Source organism: Alexandromys fortis, unplaced genomic scaffold (genome assembly GCF_014885135.2).
Source record: "Alexandromys fortis isolate MF-2015 unplaced genomic scaffold, M_Fortis_MF-2015_v1.1 scaffold_357, whole genome shotgun sequence".
NCBI classification, from domain to species: domain Eukaryota; kingdom Metazoa; phylum Chordata; class Mammalia; order Rodentia; family Cricetidae; genus Alexandromys; species Alexandromys fortis.
In genome coordinates, this window is record NW_026068228.1 from 579,019 (window position 1) to 605,446 (window position 26,428).

The 26,428-nt window shown below is 40.2% G+C and overlaps 1 protein-coding gene across 4 annotated transcripts in view; it reads left to right on the forward strand.

Annotated features, from left to right (window-relative positions):
* The window catches only part of Shroom4 (shroom family member 4), a 188,872-nt gene that overhangs the window by 132,513 nt on the left and 29,931 nt on the right, over positions 1 to 26,428 (forward strand). For 3 of the 4 annotated variants that reach the window (XM_050130789.1, XM_050130790.1, XM_050130791.1), the window contains exon 3: positions 24,746 to 24,880. In XM_050130789.1, the coding sequence (XP_049986746.1) occupies positions 24,746 to 24,880 (135 nt within the window). Of the gene's footprint in view, positions 1 to 19,964; positions 20,220 to 24,745; positions 24,881 to 26,428 lie in introns of those variants that run through there. The other variant, XM_050130793.1, reaches the window with a different exon arrangement.

The following is a 26,428-nucleotide window of genomic DNA, read 5'->3' on the forward strand; positions in this document are numbered from 1 at the left end:
GCCCGAAATAACAACACACAAACTGTATTCATTTAAAGAACTGCTTGGCCCATGAACTCTAGCCCTTACAGGCTAATTCTCGCACCTGGACTAGCCCATTTCTAATGATGTGTGTAAGCATCCCAAGGTGCGCTTACCAGGAAGATTCTAGCCAAAGTCCATCGTGGTGTCTCTGCTCCAGCGAGCAGAGCTCTTGGGTCTACCCGGGAGAGCTGAGCATGGCGTCTCTGCTCCAGAGCGCAGAGACTCTCCGGGAGCAGAGCAGAGTCTGACCTCACTTCCTCTTCCGCCCAGCATCCTATTCTGTTTTCTCCTCCCATCCAAGCTATGAGGCCAAGCAGTTGGTTTATTATAACTTAACCAATGAAATCAACAGATTGATATATGACACTCCCACATCACAAATGTGCCTTACAAATTTTAATCTGCTGTACTATTATTTTCATTTTGTTAATGTGATATGTGATTACTGGAGAAAGTTCTGCTTTTACTCATATGTTTCTTATGATATGTTGCTTAGTCTTCTCTTGTTTTTGTTGCTAATATATAATTGGATTTCATTGTAGTAGAAAAATGTTCTTATGTATGATGGAAATTCTTTAAAAATTGTTGGTGTGTCTTATGGAGCAAGACCTTGTATAACAAGAACTTTAAATCTTTGAAGAAAGAAATTGTATAATTTAACAATTTCTTTAAGCCCAATCCTTAAACTTAGGTCTTGATGAGCTTGCCAACTCTGGATCGTAGAGCAAGTGTCAAGATCCCTTTGGGGAATTTGTCTCTGAGCTTCCAGCTCTTGGTCTACAGGCCAGTTTCTATTTTGAGTGAAAGCTCCAATCTCTCAAGAGTGCATTGATTGCTTCCCAGCTAATCAAAGGGAAAGCATTAGTTGGCTGTTCTGGCATCTCTATGCAGCTAAAAATGATTATGTCTCTGGCTCCTAATGCAGCAATATATTCTTAATATATTCTTTCTCCTTTTTCCTGTAATGAGGATGCAGAATATTTTTCAATTTTCCTAAGTATAAAGTTAATGTATATCTTTGAATGGTCTTTGAGAAGTTACATAGGGTAAGTTGATTTCCCCCTCCCCTAGGGAAAGAACAGAAAAATCAACTTCCCTTCTCATTATCTCAGTCATATGAATGGTTCATATATAGCAGTTTACATATGTCAATGGTTTACATATAGCGGGGGTTCTTTATATGAGATTGTCCCTCTGTGCTTCAAAAAGAGTCTTCCTAAGATCCCTAAGATTGTTGGAGAGAATGAAACACTTTATTTGAAAACAATTTAATAGGCTAGTTTTAATGCATAAATATTATAAGAGATTAGGAAATTTTCATTTGTAATCTCTGTGTGCTTGTCTTATCTGTCCCTCCCTCCCTTCCTCTCTCCCTCCATCTCCCCCATCCTGCCTGTTCTGCTTAAGTTTGCTATTTATTGCTTTGATGAAACACCATAACCAAAAGCAGTTCGGGGAGGAGAGGGCTATTTGAATTACACTTCCACATTGTAGTCAGAAGTCAAGACAGGAACTCAAACAGGGCAGGAACCTGGAGGCAGGAGCTGATGCAGAAGCCATGGAGAGGAGGGGCTTACTGGTTTGTTCACCATGGCTTGCTCAGCCTGCTTTCTCACAGAACCCAGGACTGGCAGCCCAGAAATGGCACCGCACACAGTGGGCTGAGCCCCCTCACATCAGTCACTAATTAAGAAAATGCCTCACAGATTTGCCTACAACCCAATTTTATAGAGGCATTTTCTCAGTTGAGACTCCCTTTTCTATAGTGACTATAGCTTTTGTCAAGTTAGCACAAAACTAGCCAGCACACTGCCTCCACCCCTCTCTTTTTCTGTGTCTATGCGATTCCTTGTTACCTTGTCTTTTCTGGGAAGGTTGAAGGCTTAATAAAAGAAAGTTTAGGGGAAAACAAGAGAACATATTCATGAAGTGATGGGGAGAGTGATTGATATTTTATATTTGAGTCAGAAGGGCTATTAAAATGAATCTTCTAGACAGGAAGAATTGTGAGAATCCCAAGAAAACTTCTATCATAAAAATTCCTGTATCACATAAACTCTGATATTGGCCATTAGTTTGTCACAGCTGGACTGAGAAGTAGCTTTGTATTACCTATGTATTATATCCAAGGAGAGGAAATGTTTGCTTTGTCAGAGACCTTGTAAGATCATAGAACACAATAATGAAAGCTTAACCAAGGTTCAGAATTGATGTCTCTTGTGTAAGGCCATACAGCTAATAACTAGAGTTAAGATTCAAATCTATTACTTGTGTGTGCCCCCATCTCTTCCCCCCATATAGACATTGCTGAAGTTTCAGTTACCAAGACCATCCTAATTCTGTAACTCATTGAAATTATGCTGTATCAGTCTAAACAGTTGGTTTAAAGGTGTTGAGAACTTGGTCCTTAAACAGTTGAATGTAGAATGAAAGGTTTTCCCAAGGAACTTTTCCATGTAATATTAAGGAAGATTGACCAGAACTAAGATCACTTTAAATTTAATAGGATCCCCATAAATGTCAGTTCTGTCCCTCCATTCCCTACTTAACTATGGATCAGTTACAATGCTAATATATCTCAAGTGCATCGTGTTATTTAATTGTCATGCCTGTCTTTTGAGTGGTAGGGCTGAATGCCTCCCTGCTTTACAGGCAAGGAGATTAGTTCTAAGGACATGAACGAGGCAACGTGTCCACTCCCTTGCAGCCCAATGTCTCTGGCTTCATATCTAGTATGTTCTTTGTAGCCACGTCAGTTGATACTTACCTACTTCTGTCTTAGTAATATTTTCAAAAACTTGAACTTGAGTATTTAGGTGAGTTCTTCAGAAATTCTTGCGTCAATTTACAAACCCTTAGGCTATGCATGCATCATCGCTTCCTCGCTCTGCAAAGGTTATCCTTAGCGGCAGCCTTGTATGATCCCAGAGGAAAAATGTAAAATAGCCTGAGGTAATAATTGATTCCTTGCCTGTTACTCAGGCTTTAGCTTTGCCTTGACCTGGAGTGCTCTCCTCCACAGAAGACTGAACTGAGTTAATTGTCTTTTGGATGGGTTAGAGTTGAGGTTCTAGACAAGACAATAATTAAGATCCGAACCGGTATGATTGCTGGTGCTTACATAAGGTGAAGGCATTTTTTTTTTCTGACCAGAGGCTAAGTCAGTCTCAGTCAGTAGCAAAATATTATTACTTATATTCTGCACTCCTGTTGTATCTTTGGGATGTGTTATGTTTTTTAATAATGCATGCGTTAGCAGATACTGAAAACATGCTTTTTAATATAGTCTTTTTCTCCCAATAGATTTAGATTGCCTCCAAAGAATGTGTTTATATACATGTGTATATTTTAGACCAGCTATCATTGGAAAAAGTGATATGTCATATTTTGTGCGTTATTGTGTCGGTGGAACAAAATCTCTTTTAAATGATATATCTAATATGTATCATAAAATGTTAATTCACATTATAAGTGCATGTTTTTAATTTCAGGTACCTTTAATAGGAAAATGTATTCAGGTGAATTGGTTTGCAGAATTTCTAAATAATAACCACCAATAAAGGGACATCTAAATTGTGCATATTTGAGAGCCAGTTACATGTTGATTAACCTTACGTACTTTTGTCATAATTCTTCCTATTATCATTTTCCATGGATGTCAAACAGCAATTCATTTTAGAACACAAGATTCATAATTATTAGTGTTAATACAGTAACCAACAGCATCTCATCTCCCTTTGTTTATTTTAGGAGCACAAATGTACTTTTTCTTTATATTCATAGGAACTGTGCTTATACACTAAACTTAAGATAGAAATATGTTCATTGGTTATGTATTTTCTTAATTTGAGTTTTATATAAAATGTATAAAAATGATGTTTATAATTTAACTAATAATAATGGAGATCTGCTTTTAAAAGTAAAAATGAATGAAAGAAATCTATGTTTTGTGGACTAGAGCAGTGGGCTTGGGTTTTAAATGTAGGTTATAGGTACTAAATGCAAATAGAAATATCATAGAAGTGTTTAAACATCACTTACTCTAGCTTTTTTCTTTTTTATTGTTTTTTTTTTATTGTGCTATACATTTTTCTCTGCTCCCCTTCCTTCCTCCCCTTCTACCTTCTCCTGTCACCACCATGCTCCCAATTTACTCGGTGATCTTGTCTTTTTCTACTACCCATGTAGATTAGATCAATGTATGTCTCTTGCTTTTATGGTAGTTAAAAAGCAATGCTTCTCACCCGACAGTTATCTGGCAAGCAATAAATTAGCACTTTATGAAAAAGTGCTAAACCAGTTCCTGATACTGTTCATATATACCACGAATATATATATAATATTTCATTTGTGATTAAAAACAAAATAAACGTTTTTTCAAAAACTAGTTCACAAAAGATCTCTTTATTGGGTTCTCATAACGTGATTTCCATTTATAAGCCATTTTTGAGTACTTACCATGTATATTTAAACAGTGTGTTAGGAAACAGGTGAGGAGAGAATGTCCTAGCCCTATCTATATTCTCGTTAAAAGAGATATAATATATATAGCTGATACAAATGGGAGGGAAATAAGAGAGGAGAGGGTAGTGGAAGAGAATATTCTGATTGACTTATATTTATTACCAATTTTATTATTCATTACATAATGAATAATAAAATAAGTTCATTATATTATGAATCTTAAAATAATCTGAATGAATCTGATAATATATCAAATAACAAGTGCTTGAAAGACAGTTTAGTTTCTAAGTGCACTTACTGCTTCCAGAGGACCTAGGTTCAGGTCCCAGCTTTTACGTTGGGTGGCTCATAGCAACATTTAACTGCAGTTGCAGAGGATACAATATCTCTGACCTTGTCAGACACCCAGACATTAGCATTCATAGACATACAACCATATACACACATATGCACATTCGCATGTACACATATAAGACAAAAAGAAAATTTCAAAGAACAAACAATAGAAAATAAAATAGCTGAACAAAGGAGTTGGTGATTATTGAGATGAATAATACCTGTTTCAAGTCTTTCAAAGATTTTAGGAAGAAAACTGTTCTACATTTGCAGAAGAAAAAAAAAAGCAAGGATATTGGCTTGAAGGTTTACGTGAATGGGTAAAGACAGGCCAGAGAGTAATCTAGATTTGAGGGATATTAAGGAGCGCAGGCCCATGTAAAATTGGGGAGAGGCAACAAGTAAACATGAGCAATCTATAGGAGACTCACAGAAGGAACTTGTTCCTAGGTGGCAGTGGCAAGCCACTCTAACAGAGTTGGTGAGTAAGGGTGATTAGCACTTGTAGAATTTGTAGAATATTGGAATGGCGTTTGATTGGATCTGAGCTGGTCATGAGTTGCTTATACAGAGAAAGGAATAGTGAAAATTGTAGTAGGCAAGATGAATTAATTAAGGGACAATGCCTTAAAACTACCACCTGGTAACTAATTCAGTATAAATGCTAAAGAAAAAGAGCAATAAACATTGAGAAATGAATAGCAGTGGTGTGATGTTTTGGTGAGACTGGAAATAATGATTGTCCTCCACCCACAGCTTGCTATTACCAAGATAAACTGATCTGAATCTCTCTTCAATATGTGTAGATGGTCTTTTTTTCTTCTTAAAACATAATCTCCTCTTAAGTTTTCACATTCTTCCAGCTACTAATAGCTTTTCCTTCACAATGAAACACGAATGGACTCTTAAGAAATGTTCTTAGGTTAGTTGTCTCATTTTTTTTCACTTCCCATTTTCTCATTACCCCTGATCACACTCTTACACTACAGCCCTCTTCTATGAATCTTCTCTGCATAGTTAGGTCCAAGATGAATTAGTGTCTACCAGATTGATAAGAACATCAAGATTATCTTTGTTTTCCAACGAATAGTTTTTCATCAGTATATTAAAGTAGGGGATGGAACTTTACCACTTGTATATATTAGAACTCTGATCGTCATCTATAAATTGGATGAACTTCAGCAAGTTACTTAATCACAACTTATCTATAAAATGAGGATGATTTAGTTTATAGAATTATACAACAAATGACACACTTCATATAAACCATTTAGAAACAGTACTTGATTATTAGTTTCTTCATTGCAACAATGGATACTTTTGAACACTTTCTGGAGATTTCTTCCATTCAATTATTTTGAGAATTCTTTCTCCTTGTTTCTCTCTTTCTATTTACCTTGAACCTCCCCCCACCTCTTTAATTAGTCTCTAAGCCACTGAGTGCCTCAAAGTAATGACCCTAAAGCTTACGTGCACATTTGATTCCACCATAGCATTGTGAAATGCATTTTTGCCACTCTCTTCCCTACAGAATTTCTGATTCATAGAGCCTTAGTAAGTCCTCAGGCAATGGTAATGTTGCTGATCTGAGAATAGAACCTTAAAAATTATCGGGGCTTCATCACAGGCCCAGTTTTAATCTATAAACTCATACCACTGATGACTCCCAGAACTGTATGCCCAAATTATGACTTTCAACCTCATGCTGTCTCCAAGACACATAACAACCAAGCATGCCCTAGCGGATTCTAAAGTATGTATATGAGATTAATCCGGAACAGTCTAGAGAGAAAAGAAATAATAATGGAGATCAGGACTAGTCTTGTTGAAATGTACTCTAAAAGTATAATAATTAAAATACTTTGACACTGGTATGTGAATAAACAGATTAATAGGTCATAATTAAATCTGGGACTTCATCAAGAAACATCATTTAGCATAGTCATCTTTTTGTGTCTAAAGTTTCCACAATTATAAGTTCAACCAAGCATAGATCAAAAATATTCAAGAAAAAGGTTACATCTACACTGAACAGACTTTTCTTTTTTTGCCATGATTCTCCCAATAATATTGTCAAACAACTATTTGCGTGCATTTCATACTACACTGGATACTAGTAATCCAGAGATAATCTAAATATCTGGTAAGATGTGTATAGGTTACATGTAAATACTATACTATTTTATGCAGAAGACTCGAACACCTATAGATTTTGGTATCCTGGAGCTAATTTTTCACAAATGTTGGGGGACAAGTGTATATGACTTTTTAGTATATGAATTCATTTTGTAATACTAAAGACATTTTAAAGCAAAATACAAACCTTGGAAGTCATAAGGGAGAATAGTTTATATTTGGCTATGCAATATTAAATTTTAAAGCACTATAAAATATATAATAAGTAAAGATCAAATATTTGAAAAATGAGGAAAAGATTTTGCATTTCCCACAAAGTATTTATCAAGGAGCTATTCTCTTTAAACATGAAGAACTCTTGAAAATAAAAGTGACTTACAGAGGAAGAAACAGTGGAGGAGGCAGTTCAAATCAAAAGAAAATTTGCTTTTAAATATAAATAGACAGATATTCTGCCACACATAATTTTTTAAAGACAAGATATCACACTGCAGTGTAGGCTTTCCTGGAAGTCATTATAATTAAAGAAATATAGATTAATTTAAGAAACAAGATAGAACTTTCATATATCAGAGTGGCAAAATTCTGAGAATTTAATATGCAGTTTTGGCAAGAATGCCAAGAAACATACACTCTAATACTTTGCTATTCAAAGTGTGGGTCTTAGACCAGCAACATCTACATCAAATGAGAACTTCTTAGAAGAGCCTCCTCATCCCAAATCTGCATTTTAAAGAGGTCTTTAGATGATGCACTTGAGGGTTTAAAAGGCGACATGGAGCTAACAAACTGTTGGTGGAAGTACAAATTGCATAAGCTCTTTGGAGTTTTTTTTTCTAATTGAACTTTTTATTGATTCTTTGTGGATTTCACATCATGCATTTTGATCCCACACATCTCCTCATTTTTTTTCACATCTGCCCTCTGCCCTTACAACTTTCCCCCACAAGATAAAATTGAAAAGAAAACACCTCTCCTTGAGGAAGCTGTATTGTGACAAGTGAATCACACAGTACATACCCTTTAGTCCATATATCTTCCATTTGAAATTGTTGATTGCAGGGAGTCATTGTTCTGGATCAAGGCCTTTTGTTTCTGCTACACTATCTTGATACTGGGTCCTCTCTGGGACACCTCTTAGATATCCTTTTGTTGTCCTGTGTCATGGAAGTCTTGTAGCTTTAGGTCAGCAGGACTGGCCCCTTCAAATGCTCCAGCAGATCATATATGGGGTAAATGTTGGGATGCCCCCACTCATAACTGTAGTTGCCGGCCTGGGCGTTTCCTAGGTTGGTCAGCCCAGGAGCTCTCCCTCATCCTCAACAGTAGGGTGAGCTCCCCAGCACCATCCTAACTAGCTCACCCTATGCCATAAGCAGCAGGGGACAGGACAGTTCTGCTTTCACAGCTCACCACCACCTACAGCACCGGGACCAGATCTACTGTATTGCCCAGGCAAGGTGCAGGGGCCACTCTCCTGAGTGCTACAGCTGGTGAGAGGCAGGGCCCACTCTTTTGCTCTTGTGACCTCAGGGTCAGCATTTCCAGTTGCCACAGGTGGCACGGAGTGGGGTAAAGGGCTCCTCTCCCTCACCCTTGCCACCGCATGACAGATGAGGGGTGCGGGGCCGGCCCTCCTACTCTCAGGACCTCAGGGGCAGGTCACCCTTGCCCCTGCCAGCAGGATCAGCTCTGCTGTGCTGCTCAGGAGAGGTTCAGGACCTACTCTCCCAAGGCTGCCACTGATGAGGAACAGGACTGGCTCTTCCGTTCTCCTGACCAGGGGCCATTCTCCCACCTGCCACAGGCTGGGAGGGGTGGAGGGGGAGCATCTTTCTCTCCTTCACACCGGCATATGGCAGATCTCCCACACCCCTGTCGTCAGGGGCAGCTCCACTGCGCTGCCCAGGCAGAATACAGGGCCCACTTTCCTGAGTGAGTGCTACAGTTGATGGGGTGGAAGCGGGGGGGGGGGGGGGGGGGGGGGGGGGGGGGGGGGGTAGCAGGTTCAGCTCTCCAACCTGCCACCAGTGGCAAGGGACAAGGGGAAGGCGTCTTTGGGTTTTAATGGATGGACTTTTCTTACCTCAGTCACATAAGATACAGAGTTCCATGTGCAGAGCTTTGTCTAAAATAATCCAATCCGATATATGTTTGGAGCAATACAAAGATATTCATTGCAGCGTTGTTTCTATTAGCAAAAAGTTAGAAATTACCACAATATTCATTATTTGGGTGCTTTGGAAATTTCAATGAGATGCTACAGTTTTTAAAATTTTTGAAAAGGTATTTTAATATACGAAATTATCTCCAAGATATACTGTCAAATACAAACAGCAAGATTATAATATACTGTCTGTGTTCCATTTTTATAATTCTCATTTTAGAGATAGTGTAAGTGAAGAGGAGCTGGTAAACAGTGGAGCCAAGGCCACATAGTTAAAGATGGGGTATTTAACTCTAGACACTCTGGTTCTAGAACTTCTGGGTTTTTTTTTCTTTCTTTCTTTTTTTTTTTTTTTTTTTTTTTTTTTTTTTGNTTTTTTTTTTTTTTTTTTTTTTTTTTTTTTTTTTTTTTTTTTTTTTTTTTTTTTGGGTGGGAGTGAGGAGATTACCAAGTCTAGCCATGAATTTACCATCCTCCCTCCTGAGCTTCCCAAATTGCTTGGACTAGTGTGTGCCACCATATCTACCTGAAATTATGCTCTTACTCTTGAATCATATTGCTGCTTTGGTGAATACAGTTTTTATAGGAGTATGGGAGGCTCTTTTTTATTATATGCATCTTCTTACAACTTGGATGGTTTACCTTCTGTAAGTATTGCTTTTAAAATCAGAATATTTTGCAAACCAACTGATCTGAAACCACAATTCCTTTTCTGATCCTGGTGACAGGTTGAATACTAAGAAGTCTAATACTCATTTTGGGCTCTCTTCTTCTTTAGCCTTCCATCTATGTTCAGGTACTATTGTAATCTATTTCTTTTCTATTTCATTTGCTATAATAAATATCTATGTGGGATCTATGTGGGATTGTTGACAAAGAAAATAAATGTTTTTTTTTTTTTTTTGTTCTCAAGGTTGGGATTGCTTCTATTAAAGGACTGCCTCAGATTAAATAAGGTCTTCATGGCAGGTACTCTGTAGGGTATTGATCATTACAGCGCAAAATAGAGTAAGCCTTGGAGTTTAGATCCATAGTTTTATAAATAGACTGTTGAAATCATTATGGCTCTCTATGCCTGTAATTAATCCAAACATCCTTGGAAAGGCCCTACCTCCAAATATCAACCAAATATTAATTTGAGGATTCAGTGCCAAATTCAGATTTTTAAAAATAATATTTTATTTTTATTTGCATATGGGGGAGGTGGGTGCCCACAGAGTCCAGAAGAGGATACAATATCCCTTGGAGTTGGAGTTACAGGGGGTTGTGAATCATTTGATGTGGGTGTTGGGAACAGAACTCTGGTCCTCTGAAAGAGCAGCAATGCTCTCAACCAACGGAGCAGTTACCAATTTAAAAAAAAAAAAAAAGCTTCTTGGTTAGGGGTGGGACTTTATGCCTACTTCCTTTTCTGGGATTTTTCTAGCTGGAATTTGTGCAGATCTTGTTCATGGTAGCACAATAAACCTTCTAAAGAGTCAAAAGGCTCTCACTGAAGGTCCTCAGTAATCTGTAGAAGGGTCACATGCTTCTACATGGGGGTCATAAGTGGCAGAGCCTGGGGTCACAGCAGCAATGGGTGATACTAACTAGTGGGGGGGTGCTCAGAACAGCAGGCAGGGGTGAAGTCATATTGGGAGGGAATACTTAGTCCTTAGGTGATGGAAAAAACATGATCTTACAGGAAATGATAAGAACATATAAAGATATTACAATAAAACCTATGATTGCTCACATTAATTCTCCTGTATGTGTTTTATGTTTTTTGTTGTATACAAAGTATAAATATGCCATCAAATCTAGGCCCTACATATGAGAAAAACTATGTGATATTTGTCTTTCTTTCCCTTTCTAGTTTACTCATTCTGGTTATTTTCTCTCCCTTTATATTAGTCTTTCCCACCCCCAAATAGTCTCCCTCCTACGTGTGTGTATGCATGTATGTGTGTGTGTGCGTGTGTGTGTGAGTGTTAGTCTAGATTCCACATTTGAAAATGTGATACTTGCCTTGCTGAATATGGCTTATTTACTTATCATACGATCTCAAGTTATATCCATTTCCCCACAATAAATTTGTATTCTCTTGGTATCCAGTTTTCCCTGTACCCTTTCTCATGATGAGGCTGTCTTTTCCTCCATGTCAGCTCTTGGCACCTTTTTCAAATCTCAAGTGGATATAGCTGCATGGGTTTACTTCTGCAGCCTCTGTTTCATTATGTTAGTCTGTTTATCTATTTCTGTGCAGCACTTTTGCTGTTTGCATTACTATACCTCTGTAGTGGGACTTCAACCAGGCATTTTAATAACTTCAGCATTGCCCTTTCTACTCTGGCCTGCTCTGAGTGGTTGGAATCTTTATGCTTCTATGTGGATTTTAGGTTTTGTTTTTTTTTCTAGTTGTATGAAGAATGTCATTAGACTTTCAAAGGAAATTGCATTAAACCCTACACAAGTTTGGGTAATAGAGCCATTTTCACAATTCCTCCGATCTTTCTGAGACTATGTAAATTGGATTTTTTCCCTTTGGTTTCTTTCTCGGGAGATTTATTTTTTTTGTAGACTTATAGAAAATCTACTAGTTTTGTATGATAGCTTTTTTTTCTTATACTTTGCTGAAATTATTTATCTTATCTTAGATTTCTCTTATAGCATCGTTAAGGTCTTATAAATATAGTAGAATTTGATCTGCAAACAGGGATAATTTGACTTTTTCCTCTTATTTCTATTCCATTAATTTCTTTCTCTTGCCTATTTTGCTGTAGTATTTCAAACATCTGTACAAAAAAAGAGTGGAGAGAGTGGGCAGCCACCGTCTGTCTGTCTGTCTGACTGTTCATCTGTCTGTCTGTCTGTCTGTCTGTCTCTTAGAGATGATTTCTGGTTTCCCTCACTTACTGTGGTGTTGTCTATCAGTTTATTTTATCTATCCTTAATGTGTTGAGTTATGTTTCTTCTATTTCTAGCTTCTTTAGGACGTTTATCTTGAAGGAATGTTAGACATTTTAGAAACCTTCCTTTGTACTTTTTGAATAAACATCTCACTTCTCTCCATATTTATTTGCTATTACATTTGTTTATGAGTGTAACATTATCCTTATATACCTGGAATATAACCAACATGAGCTATGACCTGTAATGTTTTTAAAGTGTCATTTATTTAGTTTTCAACTATTTACTGAGTTGTTTTGCGTCTGTATTCATAAGGGAACATGGTCTGTAGTTTTCTTTTCATTGTCATTCTGTTCTAATATTGCAGGAGACTGCTGTTTTCACAGGATAATGTCGATAGTGTTTCTTCACTCTCTGTTTTGTGAAACAGCGTTAGTATTCCTTAAAAATTTGTAGAATCTGAAAAAGAACAAGGGGTGTACAAGGAGAATTTGGAGAGAGGCGAGAAGGGAAAGATGTAATTAAAATATCAGAAATAAAAAAAATATTTTAAAAAAGTTCAAGAAATACAAAATATCAGCAGTGTATCTGCGCAGTCCTGGAAATTTTTCTTGTTATTTGAGATTCTATAAGAAAGTAGACTTTTTCTTTTTTGGACAGGATCTCACAATGTATCCCTGGTTGGTCTGAAGCTTGCAAAATTCCTGCCAAAGGGTGTTCCATCATGGAGATCTAAGTTAGAACTTAAATCTTCTCATCTCACCAACACACACACACACACACACACACACACACAAAGACATACTCACACACTCTCTCTCTACCTGTGTTATATGGTAAATGTACTACCATAATTTAAACATTAATGTTTACATATGTAAATCATCATGTATAACATAAATGTGTGTTTGTCAACTGAATTTTATAGCACTATAGAAAGAAAGTCACAGAAAATTGAAGATTAATAAACTATAAGTTTATAAATACTTCAGACTGCAAAAATTCCCAGGGGCATACACAGACTATAATTCAGCCAGGTAAGGCCTCCCAGGGAAGACTCATATATGGAAATTGCTTGTCGGCTTGTATGTCCTTCTGACAAAAACAGTCATGACCCAGAAACTGTGTTTGTAGTTCTGAAACCTTCTTCATCATAGAGAAGTCTGTTCCTACCCCAGAGGCCAAGAACGTTTTAAGCAGTTATTGTCTGTTATGTATTTAGCAATGACAGCAGCAAAGAGACCCTCAGTTTGCCTTAGAGGGCATGGTTCCACATGTGTCTAAGAACAGGCACCAGTGGCCATCAGTAGTACTTTAAAAAGGAATTGGAATCACTGTTCCAGAATATACGGTTGAGTAAAGGTTCTCAAGCTTGACCATGCCTACTTGTACCAGAATTACATCTAGAACTTGTAGAAATATGCCTTAGTGTCTCCCTCCCAGTTTCTCATTCAGAAGTTCTGAAGTGGGGCCTCAGAATTTGCCTTGTGCTACAATTCCAGAGGATGCTAATGCTATCTTAGAAAAACTTAGGAAACAGCATAGAAACTTGGCTAGAAAACTTATGTTCAAGTCTTACTTTAAGTCTCTGCAGCCTGGGTTTCTTCTTTTCTATAGGAGTAGTTATGCGATCATTGCAAGGGCTTAGTGGGCTCCTATGTATGGAAGGTACTTATTGACCACAATGCCATACACAGGGTTAGCTGCTGGATGGCTTGGCACCTGCTACTTGATGCATACTTCATGTATCCATTTCAACCCTTGATAGTGACCTCAATTGATTTCCTCAGTGTTCTGTTGCTATGCGACCCCAAAAACTTTCTTCTTATTCTTCCAGCCATGATCTGATCTTACAGCCACTACCATTTCTCAGCGCTAGTACCATGAGTAACAACTAGTCAGATGATGGAACTCAATAATAGGGTCAGAGATCTGCATGCCTGATGCCCTAGGTTTCATTACCAATTACCTAACCCCCCAAATAAAATGAACCTGTCACATACAATCTTTTTTAATTAGAGAAGTGAAGTTATTTAATACCAAGCAGTGGGAAAGTATTTGGAAAGGCATTTTGCTAGGCTGATACTCTGAGGACAAAATCCAGATGTCTGAAATAGTTTAATAGTCATATGTTCAACTGGAGACCCTTAGTAGGAATGTGTGGGGCAGCTGTATAGTTAGTTGCCTGGGTAAGTTATGGATTCCTGTATAACCCGGTCATTTTTCCTTAGGAATTTATTGTTATTCATAAAGTTATGTGTATGTCATTTAGAAGATTGGAGAATAATTTAAAAGTGAAAGATAAAATGGTACTTTATTTACTTTTTAAATTTAATTATTTTACATCCTGACCACAGCCTCTCCTCCCTCCTCTCTTTCTACTCCCTTCCGCAACTTCTCCCCCACTCTCCATCCCCCAAATCCAACCCTCTCCATATTCACTCTGAAAGGGGCATCAGCAAAGCCATGGTGTATCAAGCTGCCCTAAGGCCAAAAACCTCCCTCTGTATTCAGGCTTAGCAAGGCAATCCAGCATGAAGAATAGGTTCCCCAAAAAATAGTCAAAGCACTAGGGACAGCCCCTTGTCCCATTGCTAGTCATCCCACAAGTAGACCAAGCTGCAAAACTGTCACATATATGCAGAGGACCTAGGTCCTTCCCATGTAGGTTCCCTTGTTGTTGCTTCAGACTCTCAGAGTTCCTAGGAGTCAAACTATCTGTTTCTGAGTGTTTCTTGTGATGTCCCTGATGCCCCTGGCTCCTCCAATGCCTCTTCCCTCTCCTCAGCAGGGCTCCCAGAGCTCAGCTCAATGTTTGACCATGGGTCTCTGAACCTGTCTCCATCAGTCACTAGATGAAGGCTCTCTGCTGACAACCACAGGAGTCACCAATCTGATCACAGGTGATGGTCAGTTCAGGGTATATACCCATGATTGCTAGGAGTCTTAGCTGGGGTCATCCTGGTAGACTTGTAGGAGTTTGCCTTGTATCAGGTTTCTACCCAACCCCATAAAGCCCCGATTCCCAGTCTTTCTCAGCATTCCCTGCTCCACACACCCCTTGAGTCTGATCCCTCAAGTTCCCATGCTCAGTCATCCCCAATCCACTCAAGAGATCTTCTCTATTTCCCCTTCCCAGGGAGGTCCGTGTATCCCCCTTTGGGCCCTTCTTGTTACCTAGCCTCCCTGGATCTGTAGATTATAGAATGGTTATCCTTTAACTTTACAGCTAATATCCACTTATGAGTCAGGACAGACCACGTTTGCCTTTCTGTGTCGTGTCTGGGTTACCTCACTCAGGATGATTTTTACTGGTTCCATCCATTTGTCTGAAATTTTCCTAATGTCTTTGTTTTTATCAGCTGAGTAATACTCCATTATGTAAATGTAGTACATTTTCCTTAACCATCCTTCGGTTGAGGGGCATCTAGTTTGTTTCCAGGTTCTGGCTATTACAAATAAAGCTGTTATGAACATAGTTGAAGAAGTGTCCTTGTATGATTGAATATCCCTTGGGTATATGCCCAAGACTGGTATAGCTGAATTTTGAGATAGCTCGATTCTCAATTTTCTGAGAAACTGCTGTGTTGATTTCCAAAGTGGCTGTACAAGTTTCCACTCCCACCAGCAATGGAGGCGTGTTCTTGCTCCACATCCTCTCCAACATAAGCTATCATTTGTGTTTTTATCTTAGTTATTCTGACAGGTGTAAGATGGTATCTCAGAGTCATTTTGATTTGCATTTCCCTGATGGCTAAAGATGATGAATATTTCTTTAAGTGCTTCTCTGCCATTTGAGTTTTTTTTTTTTTTTGCTGAGAATTCTCTGTTTAGAGTTGTGCCCCATTTTTTTTAATTGGATTGTTTAATATTTTGATGTCTAGTTTCTTGAGTTCTTTGTGTATTTTGGAGATCAGACCTCTGTCAGATGTAGGGCTGGTGAAGATCTTTTTCCATTCTGTAGGCTGTCACTTTGTCCTCTTGACAGTGTCCTTTGCTTTACAGAAGCTTTTCAGTTTCATGAGGTCCCATTTATTAATTGTCAATCTTAGTGTCTGTGGTACTGGTGTTCTATTCAGGAAATTGACTCCTGTGTCAGTGCATTCAAGGCTATTCCCCGCTCTTCTATTAGGTTCAGTCTTTGATCCACTTGGACTTGAGTTTTGTTCATGGTGATAGGTATGGATCTATTTACGTTCTTCTACATGCTGACATCCAGTTATGCCAGCACCATTTGTTGAAGATGCTTTCTTTTTTCCACTGTACAATTTTGGCTATTTTGTCAAAAATCAAGTGTCCATAAGTGTGTGGATTATGTCTGATCACAATGGAATAAGCCTAGTTATAAAACAGCAATAGAAATCACAAAATACACATTGTCATGGATATTGAAGAACACTCTACTGAATAATGAATGGATAATTGAAGAAATAACAAAGAAAATTAAAATTTACTAGAATTTAATGAAAATGTAAATACAACACTCCTAGATTTACAGGATACAATGAAGACAGTCCTAAGCAGAAAGTTTGTAGGGGAACCTGCAGTTAGGGTGTGTTGTGTATGAGAAGAACTTTTAAAAAAAAAAATCTGAGGGAACCCAAACAAAAACTTCATGACAATAGCTAAACAATCTTGTGCAGACATGTCAGGGCAGTCACACACAAGAGTTCACAGGAGCACAAGACCTGTGTAATATCAAAGCAAACATAATTAGAGCGGGAATGTGCAAGAAGGTCACAGATTTCCAGCTCTAGCTGAAGAGCAATTTGCAAATGATGGTTGCTGAGAGAGAATACATTTTCTTCCAGGACGTAGCCCCTGAGATGCTACTCCATGCTCCAATAGGTGCTCCTACCTTCATGCACATATGGGCAGCACCAAGTGGACTCAGCAGGTATTAGAAAAAGAAAGCACATGAAATTGAGAGGGAATAACGGTGGGTTGAAGGGGCAGGAATTGAAGGGGAGGTAATGGGGGGTGTAGATGATCACAGCATATTATATACATGTAGGATATTGTGAAGCAATAAAAAAAATTTAAAAAATTAAGTTATATACACTCACTCACTCTTATTTTCCCCATTTGATTGAATCTTTGATAAAGAAGTGTATCTGGATCACTAGGCTTCAGTGTCCCCTAGCCAGCTGTCTAGTAGGGAAAGGCGTTTCAGAGTTCTGTGTCCCTCCATTATGACCAAGCCTTTCCCTTCTCTGCCAGATAAACAAGCCATGCATGTATATTGTTCTGCACTGCCCTGCCCCCCCTCCCCCGATCGGTAGGCTTCTCTTCCTGCCTAGTGGGCCAGGATATGCTTGGGCTTCTTCGTGTGCAGAAGGTGAAATCTACTATTTGTGGGGTGGCTAAAAGAGCCCCAGAAAGTAAACAGAGCTAATCAAGGACACTCTTTTGTGCTTCTCCTTATCCAAACACTTTCAGAAGAGGAAAGAGTCCATATTGCATTACAGCCCAGACCACAGTCCCAAATAATAAGGGTCACATTTTCCTCTTGCCCTGGGTGGGAAAGAGCCATGGTTCACTTTTTGATTGTCGTCTCCCATCCACTGTCTTGAAAGGGGTTTACTGAACCAAGAACAAAGACAGGAGGTGCTGTAAAAATATATTGACACCACAGCCGACTAGGGTAGCTGGAGATTAGCTCCTTCCAGAATTATTCTGTTTCCCTCCCCCTCACAACAGTCTTTAAAGGACTCTTCCTGGAGTCAGCTTCTGAATGATCTGCCACTTCTCGCTGCATGTATCTACTATCCTCCCACCCCAGACTACGTGCTTGTCTTCTTGGGTCTTCACAAAGAAGTGCCTTGCTCCAAGCACAGGAGAGTCTATCATATTATCTGCTATGCTGCAACCATTATCACTCCCCCGTATCTTCTAACCTCTAGAAAATTCCAAACTGGCCAACTATTACTCGAGTTCTTATCTTACTTTGCCTTGTCCGAGGGTTTCTCTGCCTATGTGCCCACCTGCTAATCACCTCCTCTGGGGACTATCCGACCTTCCTGGCCTCACTGCTTCCCTGCCTTAACCAATGCCAAGAATATCCTTCGACCTCTACTCATTGTTGGCTCAGTTTCAGCTGGCCTGCCGTGGCCTCTGACTGTTGTCAAAATAGGTGCTCTTTATTTTGCTCAGACCTGGGGCTCAAGAAACCTCATCAGATAAACACTTGCATGAACAAACCTTGCTGAATGAAAAGAGGAAGATATTTGGCAACCAGAGGCAACAAAAGACTAGATACCCAAACCTGAGTATTAAAGTGAGAATAGACTTTTTTCCTTGTAATTTTTTTTTTTTTTTTTTTTTTTTGGTAACAGGCATTATTTGCCAGTATGTTGGTACTGATGTGGTTATCGCGGGAGCAGGCTCATCCTAATGCTCTATAGAAAGTCATTGCTTTGTCCCCGTTCTAAATCCACTAAGTCAGAGTCTGCTGCCCCATGACCCACATGCCCAGTGAAGTTTGACAAGTGCTGATTGAGAACACGAAGTCTGGCTTTGAGCCTTCTTTTAGCTGAACCTTTCTCATCTATCCCTGTTTGGATGGAAGAAACCGATTTTCTTGCTACTAATAGCACGGTGTTCATTGTACACTTTGGTTAAGCTTAGTATGAATATATATATATAGTTTATCAAGTGCCTGTTACATGCCAACTGTGCTCCATACATGAGGAATTTAAAATTCTATGACAGTCCGTAGACCAAGAAAGTTCATTTAAGGGAAGTCAAGATTTCAAGTCAGCTCTGTATTCCCTATAAACTTAGCCCTGCAATAGTACTTGTATAAACTGATAAACTTATGTGAGGTACAGAGGAATGCAAGAGGATGGGGCTAACTTCCCCTGAGAGGAAAGCCCTAGCATACTTTCTGTCTTGAGGGAGCTTGCCTAAGCCCTCATGGGAACCGTAAATTACCAAAATTGAAGCCAGAGGCCAAGGGAAATTGGAGTAGGGATCAAGTTAATTATGACGGGAAAGCCCTTACTTGACATCCCTAAGAAAACTTAAGTTCTGATACCTGGGCCTGGGCTTAAGGGTATAACAAATTTGTAATAGAATGTTCTGGGTTCTGGCCAGCACAGAGTCAGTAAGGGTATTACTGTGCACCTCAGACTTGGATGTACAACCGCTACAATACTTTATGTCATAGGTGCAAGGATCACTCCTGACAACTGAATTCCTGGTTTATTTTTCAGAGAAGAAATCGAAGCCCATAGAAGGTACGATTGCCAGAGTTCAGCGTGAACTGATAGCAGATCTAGGGACGCTCCCATGTGCCACTATTCTAACATTGCTCAACAGCTCTTTCTCTGGAATTGGAGTGTTTAGTGTGAGATTAAGTTTTCTTTGGCAAGAAACAGATGCTCACTTGCTTCTTGAAAGTAAAAGACTGGAATATTTGTAAACTCTTGTATCGCAGAAGGACCCTTACCTTGAAAAATGTTTAAGTCAGTGGTCCCTAGCTTTATAAAAATGAGTACTTTATAAAAATAGTACCATTTCTCTGGACCTGGAGGCTGCTAAGCCAGGCTGGTTCTTCTTTCTTGGGGCCCTGAGGACCTGCGGAGATGGCTGGGTGGGGTCAACTCAGTCCAGGAAGTGCAGGAATTCTTTTAAGTGTATGTGTCTGGGGTGTTTTTCTCTCTCACTTACGTGTATTTTTAAAAATTCTTTTTAGACACCCGCTTTATCTTTCCCAAACATCATTTCCTTGCTCCTTTCCTGAGTTCTAGCAGTGGCCAGGGGCCCAGCTTCCTTATTGGTCTCTGAGCTGGGGATGGGATGGGCCAGGGCACCGAAGAGGTAGGAGGCAGGAATGGGGTGGGGGTAGGGGGGAAGGGAGGGTTGATGCTGGAACTGCCTTTCCTCCTTTGCCTTGCCACTAGGGCGCTGGCTGGTTCCTGGAGCAGGGTCTTTAGTCTTATCCGGCCCTTGACACTGGCTGACATTCCTTAAGGCTGTGGCCACAGAAAAACCCAAGCAGGCTGATAGCTGTCGCTTGCTGTTCACTTGAACTCCTTGGATGGCATTTAGGATCTTGGGCTGCCTGCCTCACGCCCAGGGGGGTCTTAAGTAGAGGGCTGATGGTCCCCAGCTAAGAGAAGACACTGGAGTGGTTGGGACTGAAGTAGCTGCATACGCCAATCTGTCATAAGCCACCTCTCCTCCCTGAGCAACTTCCATGGTAGGTACAACCACAGTTTCCAACTTTTGCCTCCTCCCGCTGTCTTCCTTTGGTGTCTTGGTTTTCTTCCTAAGCCAGGCATTTGAGGATATGGAGTTCTAGAATATGTGCAGTCCTGGTGCCTATCCCGGCTTTAGGAAAAGGGATGAGGGTTCTAGTCGTCCCTACTTTGAAGTCAGGCTGTCTAATTGATGCTTGGGTTTCTCTTATACTACTTGTCACTCATCCTCCCCCTTCTCCACTGGAGGAAATAGTTTTAAGTCTAGAACCACCAGGGCCTCCTTTTTCTTACTGCTTCTTGAGGTATGGTTATGTCAAGCCTTAGATATATAAACTTTATGAGGCCGAGCCCTTTGAGCATGTTTTTTCTTCAAATTTATTATTTGTGTGTGAGCGTTTGTGTACCAGAAGACAGCTCTGTGTCTTTGGCTCTTCCTGTGGACCTTTATGTGGGTTCTGGCTTGTGCGACAAATGCTTTACCTGACGAAGAACCCTTCTAGTCCCAGGTCTGAGTTTTGATCCTAATTCTAACCATAGATCTTGTTGCTAGCTATGTGCTTCTGAAAAATAATTTAAGTTTTCTGCATCTCTCTTTCTTTATTGATAAAGCGGAGGTAATAATAAATAGGTCTTAGCACCACATGGAAGTGAGGATTAAATCAGCTAATACATATGAGGTACTTAGTACCTGACATAGCTTCAGTGTTCAGTAGAGGACCCTGTTTTATTTTTTTCATACGTTTCTAGAATGTCCGTATTAAGCTCTATGCCAATCGATTTCAGACATGGATTGCATCGTTTATATCAGACCATAGCTTAAGAGAAATAGATAGTCATCATCCTACTTTCCATAGAAAGACTATAAACTACACAACCCAAGCTCTGGTGGTATAGACTACTTGCCTAGCGTACATGATCCTAGGTTCCAGCCCAGCCCCCTTGCCCAAGTTAAAATTTCAACACCTCAGAAAATCCTTGGGCAAGGCTACACAACTAAGGTTTGAACACAAGCGTTGCCGAGTCTAGGACAGTTCACAAATGATAACAGACCAGGTACTAGGCTTGCGGGCTGTTTTTTCCCCTTTCTTAAATGAGGGTTAAGTGGGAACTTGATCTGGCTCTCTGCTGAGATTTCCTTCCTCCCAGTCTTTCTTTCTTTCTTTTTTTTCTAGTGTCTCCAGAGCCCTCCCTCCCTTCCTCTGTCTCCTCTGGGATTATTTTCTACTGGAGAAACCCTAGAGACTGCTGGACCTGTTTCAGCTACTGTTTTAAGTGTGGCAGGGGAGTAGTGCAGCGGAACCTTGACAGAAGTTTCTCGAGCACACTTAGTTGGAAGCGCCCTGAGCCATTTAAAAGGACAACTTTGAGCTAATAGCCAATATTGTACTCAGTGGGATTTACTGAGCACTTGGTAAAGCACTAGATTCTTTACAAGATTCTTTGAGAGGCTTCTTCTAATACCCACCATAACATAGGCAGGTGAGGATGCTGCTTCTAACTCCTATAATAACCTAGCCAGTTACTCTTCCATTTCTCAAGAAAACAGGAGCATAGAAAATGCTAGACTTTTGCTTCGCATAACTTACTAATTTAATATAATTAGTAGGACAAAGCTAATACACACGAAATGTTGATAAGCAATACAAAATAGCATGTTATGATGGGCTAAATTATGAGGACTACATTCCTTGGGATAGACTCCCCGGAGGAGATGACATCGGCAGTACAGACTTATTTCCGTTCATTTGTATACTGTTTAGTACCTCATGTCCACAAAGATGTGCAAGTTAATGACCATTGGGAATATCCCCCTTTTACTGCTATGGAAATGATAATTCTGAGAAGCTGTCACTTGTTGACAGCAACAGAAATTAGTAAGTGATAGAGTTGGGATTCAAATCAAAGCAGTCCAATTACTGGGATAAATTCTACTAAAAAATGAATGACAATAAAGGAGAGTTGGGAAAAACCAGAGCTAGCTACAAAGTGTGATCAGAGCAAGAAGATGAAGTTCTAGTATAATACAGCTTATGGAGGCTTTGAAATCTGATCCAGTTTGTATTTAAAGCAGGACAGGGTAAAGCATTGGAATTCAGTGGTAGAGAATGCCCCTCCAATTGAGTTGTTGTTTAATCTGGTAGGATCTAAAAAGCCACGGGTGGAAATATACTCTTTGGCAGGTGGACATAATACTTTGGACACAGTATTGCGGGCATAACTAGAATTGAAAGGTAGTAGCAGTGGATTCTGGAAGGAGAATTGTAGTTCTATAAAGGTACCAAAATTGAGAGAGGAAGGAAAGAGAGAAAGAAGGGGGAAAGCAGGGTACATAGATGGAACGGGCAGACAAGCCAAAGATACTTCATAAGAGAAGACTTAACAGAGCGAATAGTGGATTAAGCAGTTGGGAAAATCAATGCTTACTAGTTCATGTTTTCGACTCAGAAGAAACTCAGAAATCCTGGATATGGAAGAAAGACCCAAAATAGCATAGGTTCCCTATTTTATAACTACAGTCTCAGTGTTTAGAAGCACCAGCCACAATAATAGATGTATACAGACCTAATAGTAAACATTCCTCCAACTGGGAGATGCTTGACCACATGACTGCTGGATGCGAGTAACAGCAGCGTTCTCCCAACACCACAGCTTTGGGTATGATATTCCAACCAAGCATAGAGTAAGAGCCTTCTGGGACCTTCAGTCTTCTTGCTGTGTATTCAATGTTCCATCATAGGACATCATAGGACAATGTGATTATGAGGATGGGGCCTCACCACAAATTTTAGCCACTGCTGCTGATCTATGGTCCTGATGTTTGACAGGTAACTTTCTCCGCCCTTCTTCCCATATATTTCCTTGTTTGTGTCTTTTGCCTCCAGCAAGGCCTGCTCCTCAGGACTACCTTTTTAGGCTTTGACTTGGTGCTGTCTGAGTCTTCAGAATTTTTGCATTTCCAGAGAGGCTACAGGGCTCCTTCTTGACTCTGCCTGCTCATGGGAGTTAGAGAATTTATTTATCCCACTGGATAGCAAGCTTTCTGACAACAGGAGTCCTTATCTGCACCTCCAGTGCCCAATAAGGGGCCCATGAATAAATTATTAAATAATATCTCATCTAGATATCTTTCTACTATCTACTCAGTGGATTTTGTCCCTCAGCGACATTCATCTTCCTGGCACTCACTGTATATTCCTACAAATTTTCTCAGTGTCTTTCCTTCTGACATTTGTTTATCCCTCTGTCATCTCTCCTTGTCTCTTGTGTTACCTGGCCCTCCTGTGCCCTCTCCCTTTCTCCACTTCTTCTCCTGCTCTCTCATCTGTATGTCTTTCTTCTCCTGCTTCTATTCTCCCTCCCATCAGCCATCTCTTTCTTCCCTAGTACTACCATGTCCTAGCTGGCTTAGCTTTCCCATTCGTAAGAGTGGCATCTAATCATATGAAGTGTGATAGTTGACATGGATGGGCCGTATATAAGCAAGTCACTGTAAGAGTTGCAGTTGTAGGCTTTAGCCCCAGACAGAACCTCTGGTTATATTGAGGGCATTGGCCGCAGATCTGTTTCAAGTTATTTGCCCCCATCATGCTAAATAGCCAATCTCTTCTGTCACCTTAGCCTGTTCACCACTTTGTCCTTTTTCTTCTCACAAGAGTTTGGTTGGACTCTTTGTCATGACTTTGCCTGCAAGTTCAAATATCTCCCTTATGTGTGCCTGTGTCCATCTTAACCTTCAGTCTTTAGGGCAATTTTATGGTACTTCGTTTCAATTAGTTCTGTCTCATTCATGAGTCAGCAAGCTCTCAAAAGTATAGACTGTGTTTGACTCATGGCAATATCCCCAGAAATACATGTATTTTAGAAGACACATAGTAAACATACAATAAATACTTAACAGAATTAATGAAGAACATTTGAACAATTCACACTCCACCGCTGACTTGTTAAAGCATCTCAACCACTCACGTCCTTTTGCAGAGAAAAATGGGAAGATTGGTCATATTGATATTTTCCCTTAAAGACAAGTGCAGGTAGGCTTGCTATTCATTGGTCAGCAGCTTTTGTGCAATCCACAAATATTACTGAGCATCTACTGTGTGTTTAGAATTAGTATACATCCTTGGGTAGGCTTTTGTTTGCTTTGGTTTGTTTCAAGACATGGTTTCTCTATGTAGTCCTGGCTGACCTGGAACTCCCTCTGTAGACCAGGCTAGTCCTCAAATTCACAGAGATCCACCTGCCTCTGCCTCCTGAGTCCTGGGGTTAAAGGCATGCACCACCATTGCCCAGCGATACCTGGATATGTTTATGAACAAAACATTTCCACTGAACCTGGCATTTTATGTCTCCAGGAATCATCCCTTGGATGAAGGAAATTTGAGTAATGAAGCCAAGGGGAACACTTAGATGTCTACGTTAACTCCTTGGAATATAATCTAGCTCATTGAATGGAAAGAGGGGGTAGGAACGGAAGTCGCTTGGGAAGTGATTTCAGCACTGACTTCCTGGCTCTTTCTTGTTGTAGGAGAAACATCCCCGTCAGTAGGCCGCACTCATGGCATGTGGCCAAGCTATTGGAGGGGTGCCCTGAAGCGGCTACCACCATGCATTTCCCTTCTGAAGCCTTCAGCTTGTCTTGGCATTCTGGTTGCAACACAAGGTGAGTCGGCAGGATGGCCAGCTTCAAGGTGGGCTAGAGGATGAACAGCCTGGTCACTTGCGTCCTCTGATCTTGTCCCTGCTTGATGTTTTAGAGCTGAATGGGTATAGCAGAAAATAGCACCGCCATTTAGAGTCCCTGGGCTCTTATCTAATTATATGACTACCAGGCTAGCACCATGACTTTGAGTCTGTATTTTTCCTTCTTGGTAGTGTTTCCTTGAAGTATCTCATCTGAACCACAAAAATAACCACCCTGCCCTGATTCTCATTCTGCCTCACTATTGACTCTTCTTCAGATTCTTTTCTTGATTCCTGTCGGAGGCGGTCTTCTCTATCCATAGTCCCTCACTAGGAACTTCCTCTAGTGTTTGTTGGTTCTCTCACAGAGCAGAAATCTCCAAAGCAGCGACCTCCCCAAGTCCACCTCCGTGATAGGAGCTTGGTGTTGTCCATTTTTATCGAAACAGCTGCTCAAGGGACAAATCACTTGTTTGTTTTTCCCCCAGTCGCAAAGCCAGCCAAAGTATAGTGCTCAGTTGTATTTTCCCTTCAATAATCATGTCTCCCCTCCAAGAGTGAATTTTTTGTTTGGGAGGGGGCCTCAAGGAAGCTACGGGGCGAGTTTTCCCTAGATTTCTCATTTTATTTGGTTTTAGAATCCAGGGACTCATGGCAGAGGCAGTTTTGTTCTAGAAGAATGCACAGAGATATATTCTAGATCTGGCTCCCATCTGAGTGTGTGTGTGTATGTGTGTGTGTGTTCCCGCAGCAAGGGAGGTGAATAGCAGGTTCCCTTGACAACAAGAAATGAATGTATTGCTAGCTCAGAACCAACTGAGCAAAGTGGTTAAAGCCATGCATTGAGCAAGACAAGGGGAACCTGTTCAGGAGCTCTCATGGGCTGCTGTCCCAGCTCAGCTGGGGCTTGGTTTCTGAGCCAGGGTCTTTCTGAGAGCAAACCTGCAACCTGTAAGCTTCTGGTCAAGGAGAGCTAATGGCATTTCTTGGCTCAGTCTGGCTATGTGTTTGGGAAATGGCACTTAACAATCAAAATGATATCTTTCCCTCGATCTTCCTGGCGGGCTTTGGCTGTTAGTAGATAAGGGAAGTATGGGCGAGCATAGCCTCCTCATAGATCATGGCTAACAGTAGAAAGGACCTTGATAACAATGACAGCTGAGAGCAGCTCCTGCCTTAGTAGATGCCTGGGCTCTGACAAGGGCCCTTTGTTTCTTATCTGATTTCATCTGCACAGAGTTTATTATTTTTTCCCATTTTAAAGTGTTATCAGAGAGGAGGTAAGACTTTGGGTGGAGAGAGTCCTGGGTTCCCATTGTAGTTCAGCTTCTTCCGCAGATTGCTGAAATCATCAGTTTGCTTTACTTCATGGCTTAGAAAGTAAAGAAAGTCATCTCATTTGGGCTTCAGATGGAAGACTGGAAAAGGCCTCAGTAAATAATCAAAATTTCTATTATCAAGAAAAACCGTCGGTTCTGAGGCTTAGCCCCATAGCAGAGCCCTTCCCTAGTATGTTCCAGGTTCTCAG